The 12,404-nt window shown below is 40.8% G+C and overlaps 1 protein-coding gene across 2 annotated transcripts in view; it reads right to left on the bottom strand.

Annotated features, from left to right (window-relative positions):
- Positions 1-11,769, bottom strand: part of MARCHF6 (membrane associated ring-CH-type finger 6) — an 85,743-nt gene extending 73,974 nt beyond the window's left edge. Inside the window, exon 1 of one of the 2 annotated variants that reach the window (XM_058564351.1) lies at positions 11,583-11,769. In XM_058564351.1, the coding sequence (XP_058420334.1) occupies positions 11,583-11,601 (19 nt within the window). In that variant the 5' untranslated portion in view covers positions 11,602-11,769. The remainder of the gene's footprint in view (positions 1-11,582) is intronic. The other variant, XM_058564350.1, reaches the window with a different exon arrangement.
- Between the last annotated feature and the right edge of the window lie 635 nt (positions 11,770-12,404).

Below are 12,404 nucleotides of genomic sequence, written 5' to 3' on the forward strand. Positions count from 1 at the left end.
AAACATAAGACTCTAGAAGGTAAAGAGAAAATAGACCAGCGAGGGAGCTGGGGACCCAAGGAACCACATGGCAGTGAGTTCTCCAAGTTTGCTGTTTGCTTCATCTATCCTGGACTGGTGGCGGAGGTGGAGAAGCTGGCAACCTAGAAACACCAGTGAGAACATACAAAAAAATTCCTCCCCAAAAGCTGGCATTTCTAGCCAAAGGACCAGGAAAGGGGAGCCTAGCAAGACAGACAACTTTTAAACAATAACTGTCACTGTACCCCAGCCAAACACTACAGGAAAAACACGCAGCCTTAACACCACCTCTGCCAGCCAAGGCCAAGCGGCGAAGAGAGACATTACCTAACTCTATTTCAGTTACTGAGGCCCAACTAAATTATCAAGCAAGTTAATGAGAAAATGAGGATTAAAACCTATTCTCCAATTCCAAGAGCACTCCTTTTGACTTTACCATACTTCCTCCCGAACCACCTTGGTTGTATGATACAGTTTTCTTGAATGTTTTATTTTTTTCACAATTTAATGCCAATATTCTATATATCTTTACTATCTACTATTCCAACTTTATTATATTCTCTCATTTGTACAGTAAACTGCTCCCTCTAGTAAAACACATTACATTATCGAAATATAAGGCTAAAAATAACTAAGTAGTACAGCAGCTAATTAAAAAGTAGTTTTATTACTAGTGTAGCTGGACATTTCCTCATTTTACCAAATTCTCTTTGTCAATTATCTGTTTAAGTCCTTTGGCCAGCTTACTAATTGGGGCCTTAACAACAAGAAAACAGTCCAGAAAAAAAAAATCAGCACAAGATTTGAAGAGATACTTCACCAAAGAAGGTATACAAGTGAAAAAATGAAGTCATTAGGGAAATGCAAATTAAAATCACATTAAGACAGTGATGGTTGCACAATGTGACTATATTTAACACCACTGAATTGCACATTTAAAAATGGTTAGCATGGTAAATTTTGTTATGTATATTTTACCACAATATAAAAAATTTTTAAATCACAGTAACATACCACTACAGACCTACTAAAATGACAAAACGAAAAAATATATATATATACTCTTACCATACAATCCAACAATCCTATTCCTAGGTATTTAACTTAGTAAAATGAAAACTTGGGTTCACACAAAAACCTATGTGAATATGTATAATGGTTTAATTCATAATTCCCCAAAACTGGAAACTGACCCAAGCATTCCACAACTGGGGAATGGATAAACTGTGGTACATCTCTACAATAGAATATAACTAAGCAACAAAAAGGAATAAACTACTGATATATGCAACAATGTAAATAAATCTCAAATGCATTATGTTAAGTGAAAGAAGGCCGACTCAAAAATCTACATACTGTATGACTGCATTTATGACATTCTTGAAAAGGCAAAACTACAGAGATGGAAACAGATCAGTGGTCGCCAGGGTCTGGGGGTGGAGTTGACCACAAAAGGGCAGATCACTACCATGACCTCTATAATCACTACAGGAGTCCCCAGTACCTGCAATTAGCTGCCACTGCTGTTTTTAGAGCCAAAAGTAGAAAACGGCTTCACCCTTTCCCTCCAAATTCTGATCCCACAAGTGCTTCTCGGAATGCAACTCAAGCCTAATCAGCAAGGAGGCCAAAAAATGAAGTTTTCAGGCTTTCAGGAGCAACAGCACAGGTGAATGTTAATTTTGTAATGATCAGTAATCTAGAGAGATAAGAAAATAACTAAACTTTGGGATACATGGAGAATAACCTTAAATCTATGTTTGCAAGGCCAAATTACCAATCCACTGCTTCAGGAGCAGTAGGCAACTGCAAGTTCAGCAGTCCAGGCAGTGGCTCCAACAGTTTCAAAAGGAGTGTGCCAAGCATCAGTGTATTTGCTTCAGCTCCAAATTCAGTACCTGTGCAGCGATAAGAGACTAAACTCTTTTAAGCATTTTTTATAACATATTTGTCAGTAGAGGGTGCTGGAGGGACAACCCAGGAGGAAGGGAGCATTTCCTTGCTGCTGCTGCACTGTCAGCAGGTTTATTACACTGACCACCTTCCAACAGCCCTACTGATAAGAACCCGACACACTCCAGGTCTTGCACCCACAGTGGTACTCCAACTCCCTCTGCACGCCCACCCATCAACCTTCGCTCTCCTGCACCCTGGAGGGTTGTTTCCTGCTTACCCAGAAACCGTGGACTAGCTCTGGCTTGGACAACTCCATACTCCTCCAGTGAAGAGGGAACCATCCCTTTCAAGTCTGTCCCTACTTGATCGCTCTCCCTCTCGCCCAGGGTACTCTTCACAGTATTCTTTACATCTTTATAGTTACCCTCTTATCATAGCTTAATAATTCTTCCAACTTCGGTTAAATTATTGTGTTTTCTGTCTCCTGACTAGACCCAGACTGCAAAGAAAATAGAAGATTTAAAAAAGAACCAAGTGGAAATTTCAGAACTGGAAAATACAAGGAGTGTGGGCTCACTCCGGGACTTAAGCTCAACAGCAACAGCGCCTCAAGAAAAAGCACTTGTACAATTCTTTGGAGTTGCCAGCTAACTAGCTGCTTTTTTCTTCCCCCATGAAACACTATTTTTACTATGGAAAAGAAGTTGACAGTTATTCTGATAGATGTGGGTATCTGGCAGACATTTTGTCACACAAGAATGAAGTGAGCCTAGGAGCCAAGGAAAATAACTGACAGTATTTGCTGCCAATCATAAAAACCAAACTTTCAAGCAAAAATCAGGATTTTTAGAAAACTTGTATCCACCACAATGAGCATTATAGCTTCCCAATACCTCAAGACTTTTCAAGATGAGATAGGTGGTGACGTAAATGAATGTGAACTCTTTATATTATACATGAAATGTGTCAACATTTGGAAGATCTGCATAACTCAATGATCCAATATCTACCAATTATCAATCCTTGATGTTATAAAATCCAGCATGAGTAAAAGACAAACCAATGGATTTTTTTTAAATAGCTTTACTGGGCCGGCCCCGTGGCTTAGCGGTTAGGTGCGTGCGCTCCGCTACTGGCGGCCCGGGTTCGGATCCCGGGCCTGCACCGACGCACCTGCACCGACGCACCGCTTCTCCGGCCATGCTGAGGCCGCGTCTCACATACAGCAACTAGAAGGATGTGCAGCTATGACGTGCAACTATCTACTGGGGCTTTGGGGGGAAAAAATAAATAAATAAAATCTTTAAATAGCTTTACTGAAGAATAAGTGACATACAATAAAATGTACTTAAAGGGTATCGCTTGATAAGCTTGGCAATGGTAAAATTGTTACCACAATCAAGATAATAAACGTATCTATCACCGCCAAAATTAACTCTCGTCCCTTTGTAATCCTTCCATCCCACCCTTCTCTCACCCCTATTCCTAGACAACCATTGATCTGCATTCTATTATTATGGATTAACTTGCATTTTCTAGAGTTTTATGTAAGTGGAACATACTCGCTTTTGTCTGGCTTATTTCACTCAGCATAATTATTTTGAGATTCATCTATGTTGTTACATCAATAAGTTCATTTCTTTTCATCGCAGACTAGTATTCCATTGTATGGACGTATCACAATTTGTTTATTCATTCATCCATTGATGGACATTTGCTTTGGTTCAAGTTTGGGTATTTTACAAATAAAACTCCTATGTACATTCGTATACAAGTCTTTGGCATACATTCATTTCTCTTAGTAAATACCTAGGTATACCATGGCCAGATTATACAGTAAGTAAGTGCATATCTAACTTTTTAAGAAACTGCTACACTGATTTCCAAAGCGGCTGTACCACTTTACATTCCCACCAGCAGTATATGAAAAGTTCCTGTTGCTCCACATTCTCACCAACATTTGGGATGGTCAGTCTTTATAATTTCAGCCATTCTAATAGGTATGTAGTGATATCTCATTGTAGTTTTAATTTAACAGTTTTACTGAAATATAATTTACATACTATCAAGTTCAACAACTTAAAGTGTACAATTCAATGGTTTCGAATATATTTAGAGTTATGCAACCATCACCATAATCTAATTTTTTAACATCATCCCAAAAAGAAACCTTGTAATTGTTAACAGTCACTCTCCATTCTGTTAGCCCTAACCACTAATCTACTTTCTCTTTATATATATTTGCCTATTTTGGACATTTCATTGGACATTTCATGGACAAACTGGATCATATAAAATGTGGTGATCTCTCTTGATTGGTTTCTTTCATTAGCATAATATTTATGAGGTTCATCCAAGTTACAGCATGTATCAGTATTTCATTCCTATTTATTCCCAAAAGTATTTCCTTTAACGATATACACATTTTGTTTATCCATTCATCAGTTGATGGACAATGAGTTGTTTCTACCGCTTGTGAACATATATTTTGAATTCTCTTTGGTATATACCTAGAAATGGAATTGCTGGGTCATATGGTAACAGCTTAACTTTTTGAGGTTAATCAGCAGCACTATTTTACATTGTCATCAGCAATGAATGAAGGTTCCAATTTCTCCACATCCTCACCAAAATTGATTATCTGTCCCTTTTGATTACAGCCATCCTAGTGGGTGTGAATTATCTCACTGTGGTTTTGATTTGTACGTACCTAATGACTAATGATGCTTAGCATCTTTTCATGTGCTTATTGCCATGTGCATATATTCTTCGGTGAATTGTCTGTCCAGATCTTTGGGCCATTTCTTAAATTAGGTTATTCATTTTCTTATTATTGAGTTTTGAGAATCCTTTATCAGATATATGTTTTGCAAACATTTTCTGTGGCCTGTCTTCATTCTCTTAACAGTGTCTTTCAAAGAGCAGAAGTTCTGAATTTTGATGCCATCCAATTTATCAAGTTCTGTTATGGATCATGCTTTTAGTACTGTACTTAAGAAATCTTGGCCTAAGCCAAGATCACAAAGATTTTCTCCTCTATTTTGTTCTTTAAGTTTCATAGTTTTAGGTTTTTCATTTAGGTCTAACCCCCCTTTAAGTTAATTTTCCTATATGGTGCAAGGTATGGCTCGAGTTCATTTTCTGCCTATGGATATTCAATTATTCCAGCACCGTTTGTTGAAAAACTACTTTCTCCATTGAATTGCTTTTGTGCCTTAGTCAAAAATCACTTATCCATATATGTATGGGTCTATTTCTGGACTCTCTGTCTTGAACCATCAGACCAATGGATTTTAATTTAAGTTGATTTAATCTTAAAAAGTCGATCGATATGTTTTCAGATATAACACTGCTTAAGAAACTACCACTTGTCAAAAGAAAAAAAAAAAAAGAAACTACCACTTGTCAAGTTTTGCCATAATAACAAAGAATATCCAAAATTACCTGAAAATACGCCTCCCTTCTCAAACTATCCATGTTGAAACCAAATCTTCTTCATATACTTTAACCAAAACATATGGCAACAGAGTAATTGCAGAGGCAGAGATGAGAATCCAATAGTCTTCTAATAATCCAGACATAAAAGAAATTTGTAAAAAATTAAAACAATGCTATTCTTGTCACTAAAAGTTTTTCATCTTGGAAAATACATTCATCATAAAGTTATTTTTGTTAACATGTATCGAATTTAAAGTTTAGTTTTCATTTCTAATACAATGTGTGTGTGTGTGTGTGTGTGTGTGTGTGGTGTGTGTATCCCACACACAAACAAAAGTCCTTTGGGTCCTCAATTCTTAAGAGCGTAAAGGAATCCTAAGATCAATGATCTTCAAACTATTCCATTCAATAAAAGTGCCTCTAAGGAACTTTACAATGTTTGAGAATGGGGGAAATGAAATTTATGCAGGAAACACTGTTGGCACAGGGCCTAAGCACACAGTAAGTATTCAATATTTGATAAGTGGAGGAAAAAAAAAGACAAGGAATCTCCAAATCTTATATCTCAAAAGTGCTATAAGTGAACTGCACACTAAAAAAGGTAATTTTATTGTGTGTAATTATACCTTATTAACCTGTCAGTAAAAAATACACAGTTAGGTGGGAGTAGGGAAGAAGAAAGACAGCAAAGTTAAAAGGATATCATAACGAAGTTAAGTTACAAGAAGTAAGTGTATAGAAAATGCTTCAACGTCTTCCAAGCCTTTAAGAACTCATCATGTCTGTTATAGACTGAAGTGTCTCAATTCCCTCATCTCCAACAAAATTCACAGTTGAAGTCCTAACCCCTAGTACCTCAGAATAACTATATTTGGAGACAGGTTCTTTAAAGAGGTAATTAAGTTTAAAAGAAGAGGTGTTAGGGTGGGCCCTAATCCAATATGGCTGGTGCCCTTATAAAAAGAGGAGATTAGGACAAAGATACGCACAGAGGGAAAACCATGTGAAGACACAGGGGGAAGACGAAAATCTGCAAGCCAAAAAGAGAGGCCTCATTAGAAACCAACCCTACGAACTTGATCTCAAACTTCTAGCATCCAGAACTGTGAGAAAATAACTGTCTGTTGTTTAAGCCATCCAGTCTTCTGTGGTACTACCTTATGGCGACCCTTGCAAACTAATACAATGTCCAAAACTAAACTTATCTCTTCCCATTCTCAGTTGATGAGACTACACTAGAAATCAAACATTTTTAAATCTTCCTCCCTACATCACTTCATCAATCACTATATTCTATTAATTCTACCCTAATGTTTCTTCTTTCTCATTCCTTCTACTCCCATTGCCATAATTTAAACTCCTATAATATCTTGCCTAGCCCACTACCATAGCATTCTAAAATACAGACAATTAATAACAGTTTTCCCTTAGAGTCTTACTTCCTATTTCCTTTTTAAGAACTGTTTCTATTCTATCTATATTATACTAAAACTAAGTGATCTTCATGTCCTTACAAGAGAAAAGTAAAACCCACTAAAACAAGCCTGGTCTGGAAGAGGATACCCCGGTAGCCCAGTATTAAATCACTCATAGCATTCCAGCCTAGAAGGTATTCTAGTTCAACCATGTAGCAGACACCTTTGGGATGTCTGCCCAGATCAAGAATGGACAAAGCCAGCCATGATTTTTATCCTTTTTTTTTAAAATTGAGATATAACTGACATATAACATTAGTTTCAAGTATACAACATAAAGATTCAAAATATGTATATATTGTGAAATGATCACCATAGTAAGTCTAGTTAAATCCATCACCGCTCAGTTACAAATTTCTTTTTCTTGTGATGAGAACTTTTAAGATATACTCTTTTAGCAACATTCAAATATACAATACAGTATTATTACCTACAGTCACCATGCTGTACTTTACATCCCCAGGACTTACTTTATAACTGGAAGTTTGTACCTTTTGACATGATTTTCATTATTACGTTATCTTCCCCATCACCACTCAGCTATCTGGATCATGGCACCTGACCCAAGACGGGCCAACCCAATTCTAGCTCCCAGAAATTTAAGAGTTGATCAGGAAGAAGATGCATTACAGGAAGTAGCCAGTGACAGAGTGGCAAGACAATTCATGTCTCACCTCTCTGCTCAAAACCCTCCTATGCCTCCCTATCTTACGAAAGTAAAAACCAACATAAGCCCTGCATACTCACTCCCCCTTTGTACTCCATGCTCTCTCTGACCTCATATTTTACTTCCTCTTCCCTCAACTCATTTACTCCACTGCAGCTACACTGGTCTCCTGGTTATCCTTGAACATTCCTGGCATACTCCCATCTTAGAGACTCCATAGTGGCTGTTCCCTCTGCCTAGAATGCTCTGCCCACAGAGCAATTTGCATGCCTAACTCCTTCCCCTCCTTTGCTCCTTCTCAGTGAGGCCTTCCTTTACTGCCATATTGAAAACTGCAACCCCTTCCTCATATCCCGACACTCCTTATTCCCTCCTGATTTACTGTTCTCCTCAGCACTTATAACCTTCTAGTTACGCCATATAATTTATTACGTTTATTTTCTGTCTTCCCTTCCTCCTATATCAAGCCAAAAACAAGAATGTGAAGCTCTAGGAAAGAAGAGATTTTGTCTGTTTTGTTCCCTGCCTAGCCCAAGTGCATAAAATAGCTCCTGGCTCCTAGCAGGTGCTCACTAAACATTTGTCAAAGAAGTGCCTGCCTGCTCGGTCACGAGCATGCCAAAGCAGTGAAAGCTGATCTGTGGCAAGAAGAATGAAGCAGACATGTCTGGAAGCAGAGATAAAAGATCATGCGGTTCTAGAAAGAACAGTAACTAGCGGTCTGATTCTGACAACTTCCCATCCTTTTAATTCACTTTTTCCAAACCTTAGTCGCCTCAAGTTTTTGCCATGGTGAACAGAGAACATGCTCAACTCAATACTCTTCAGCTTCACACCTTCCCAACAAACGTTTCATAAAGAACAGCTGCTGTGGCCTTCCATTAAAAAACTGCTGATAAGACTTTGTATTATGTTCTGCTAATGTAAGGAGTAATTCAGCAAAAGGAAAAGAAAAATCAGCTCTAGGTATCACTGGGCTGAAATGAGAGCACTCTACTATGGCAAAATGTTTAATATGTTGATGGGAGTCTCATACATCAATACTTGCTTGCAACATCTATTCCAACAGTGAGTGCTTGTCCTTTCAAAAAATGTATATCCTTGAGCAAAGGACAAATTTTTTTTTTCCTGAAACTGAAATATCTCAATGCATTGCAGGATCAGACTTCCAGTCCATAAAATGAGGAAGCTGCATACCTAAGGTCTCCTCTAGCTCTGAAGTGTAAAGATCTGAAGATGGAGAGCAGTTTACATAACACATCTGCACTCATACAAACTACATACAAACAATAAGAATGATTCACCCATCCTCTGTATTATGAGAATGGATTATAAACCTGTTGATTTTACAAAAATAAAATTTAATACACTGAACACTTTAGAGATCTTTAAAATCTAGCAAACATTATGAAGGGCCAAAATCTATCTCGCAAATAACCAATTTTCTAACAGAATTCAGTATTGTTTACTACAAATACAAAATATTCTGAACATTGTAACATCATATATGCTACCACTAGAGGAGCAACAGCTATTTTTAAGAGAGGGAAGGGTTATACTATATTCACATGGTTGGTATTTTAGTAACATTCTTAGTCTGTGCGCTCAGTTAATATACTAAAAAACAGAAAAGTAAACAACATTATCAGTGTTTTTAACAAGGGGTGATAAAATTAAAAGATTTTTAAAAATTTAATTCTCTTTATGTTTAGCCATATTTTCCAAGTCTTCTACCTAAAAACTGTTTCTTTTACAATCAGATAAAACCCCAGTTGCATTTAATTTAAGCAATAATCTACAGTGACTAATTTAGCAAATAGAACAGTTGTTTCCAAGCTTTTTTTTCACTGTCATTTTTATCATAAGATCCTCTGTAATCCTACCTTTCCTTCCAGTGTTTTTTCAAACAAAATTTAAATTAATTTTGAAAATTTCAGAAGACTTCCAATTTGGAATCTTGCAAAAATAGCCATGAAAAATTTAAAACTCACTTTCATTTCATGACTAATAGTTTCATAAAACAATGCAAAATAAGGTTCTGTCAAATTATGTAAACAATTCATCCACTAAAGGGAGTGACAAAAATAAGTTATTACAACATTGGACACTGGGTATACACTTATAAATACCTAATTTAACCATGGAGTCTACAGACCTGAGTTTCAATCTTGCCACTGACATCTCCTAGCTGTATGACCTTGGGCAAGTTACTTAATCATACTAACCAGCAGTTTCCTCAACTGTGAAAAGGGGATAGTGCCCACCTAGAAATGTTGAGAGAACTAAGTGAGATGTGTATAAAGTGCCATACATCAAGTCCTCAGTAAATGTTAATTATTTCAATAGGGAACAGTGTTCAAGTCAGTAAATAAATATCATTTATACCTTACCCTGATTATAATTTTACAAGGAAAAAAATATGTTTAAATACTAGAAGTACATTGAACATATTTCTTTCATGATTCCATATAAACGTCAAGATTCTGCAGTTCCTGAATTACCACTATCACACCATCAATGTATGGAAGCACTTAGGTACCCAGACTGAAATGGAATTTATTATAATACGCCAGTACACATCAAGTGATAAATAAATACATGCCTTACAAGACTGAGTCACTAAAATGCGAATCCAAAAGGATGTGAAATCTATGTGGATGGAAATTTACACACACAAGGACCACCTGTCAAAAAGTATTCCTCATCCTGTCAGCAGTTTCACTTTACTATTTTTTCCAAAGGAGTCTCCTGTGGCGATTAGCATCACTCACTATGTATAAGAAACACAACTGGGGCATAATAAAAGGAAAACTATTTGTAACCAGAATGTCTAGGTTGAAATCTCTCTTACTAGTGTGTGAAACCTGGACAAGCTATTAAAATAAGTAATCCTGAATTTCCGCATCTATACAAGTTAGTAAAGCTTACCGACTCCACGGGGCTGTTATGAAGATGAAATGCGAATGCATGCGAGTATGCTTTGTAAACTGTCAAGTGTCACAGGCAACTGTCCTCACAGCTGAGGTTCTTATCATCTAAAGAAAGACTTTTTAAATCGAGTTCTATCAACTCATAACATATACACACAATACCAAACTTTTTATCACTCATTATTGCACACCATGACAGTAGTGCTCCATGTTTTTCATCCCAAACCACCAAAATCGCAATCCACAAAGTTGAAAGACGCTTATCATATCCCCACATAAATAGATTCAAAGCATAAACGTATTTTCACTGATAACCAAAACATCAAGAAACAGGACAATCTAGTAATTTCCTCTACAGATTCACTAAATTACTTGACAGACTCTAAAAAGATAAAACCGTTTAAAAATCACCCACCCTCAGTGGATAAGCAAATGCACTGCAATACTCATAGATGTTTATACCCTACGTATTCAATTTTCAAGGGTCAGCTTGTTCCAAAACACACGCACTCACGAAACAAAACAAAACACACAAGACCCTGCGTACTGGGGTCAGGGATTAAACACAAAATGACGACACCAAAACAAAAGGATCCTAAAGAGCCTCCCTCCTTCCCACCAGCTCGCTGGACCTTCCTCCTCCCCGCTCAGTAAATACATTCTGCCGCGGCCCGCAAGCCGAGGGCAAGGTTTTCCGACAGGGGTCAGTCCGCTCCACTCGGCCGTCACCTGGCGGGGTATTTTTCGCGAAGTTTCAGAGTCAACAAAGAAGTCCTGCCGAGAGTGGGTAGGGCCCGCAGGGCAAGAGGCACCACGACCGAAAGACAGACAAAACCGAGTGGGGGAAGGGTGAGAAGACGCCCCCGGGCTTCCAGCGGCGGCGGCGGCCCCCGGGCCTGGCGGGATCCGCGGCGGCCCCCCCGGCCCGGGCCCCGCAGCCCAAGCCCCCGGCCCCGCAGGGCCCCGGCCATCCGCGCGCGCGGGAAGCGGCGGGGGCGCGAGGGTCACCTTCCGCTCGCGCCGGCGGCTCGGCGGGCAAACGGCCCGGGCGCCGGCCCCGCCGCGGTCCCCGCGCGCCCCCGCCCGAGGGGAGGCCCCGCCGCACGCCCGGGGACCCTGCGCGCCGCGGCCGGGGCGCGGGCGCCGCCGACTTACCTTCCTCGGCGGTGTCCATCTTGTCTGGGGGGGCAGCGGTGACGCAGCCGCGAGCTCCCGCGGCCGAGGCCCGAGCCTTCCGGCCGGGGAGGGAGGGGGGGAGGAGGGAGGAGGAAGCGGAGCCGGGCCGGGCAGGTGCGTGTGCTCAGGTGGAGAGAGGCCGCGAGAGGAAGGAGAGGGGGAAAGGGTAAAGGGAGAGGCTGACGGAGCGCGCGCGCCACAGGGAGGGGGAGGGGCGGGGAGAGCGGGGGAGGGCCGGGGCGGGGCGCGGGCCGGAAGGGGCGGGGCGCCCAACGACGGCTGCCGTAACTTCCGGCGGCCGGGGGGGGGGGCGGGGCGGGGCTGCCTCACCCGGGCAGGGAACGGCTTCCCTCTGCCTCTCCCCAACGGTTGCACGGGCCGCGAGGTGGACGGGGGGAGGAGCCGAACTCGGGTGGCACCGAGGGAGGCGACAAAGAGGGCGCAGAGCCGAGGGGGCGAGAGCAGCAGGAACGGGCGCCGGCCCGGCCAGCGTGCACGACCAGGGCTGTGGGGGGCTTAGGAATGGCCTGCGCGCTGGGGAAAACACAGGTTCTGCGGCCGCCCCCCCGCCCCGAGAGTCGGGTGCCGCTAGTCTGTGGGGGGCCCGGGAATATGCATTTTTGCTCGACACCGGGTAGTTCTCATGCACGTTTTGAGGAAGTACTAAAACATCACTGCGGTGTAGGAAGACAAACACTTTAACTTTACCAAAATTCCTCCCGGGGGACTTCTGCATTTGGATGGAAAGACGACTTCAGTAAACCGCTGTGGCTGAGTTGAGACATCCGCCTCCAAGCGGAA

This window comes from Diceros bicornis, chromosome 20 (genome assembly GCF_020826845.1).
Source record: "Diceros bicornis minor isolate mBicDic1 chromosome 20, mDicBic1.mat.cur, whole genome shotgun sequence".
NCBI lineage: Eukaryota > Metazoa > Chordata > Mammalia > Perissodactyla > Rhinocerotidae > Diceros > Diceros bicornis.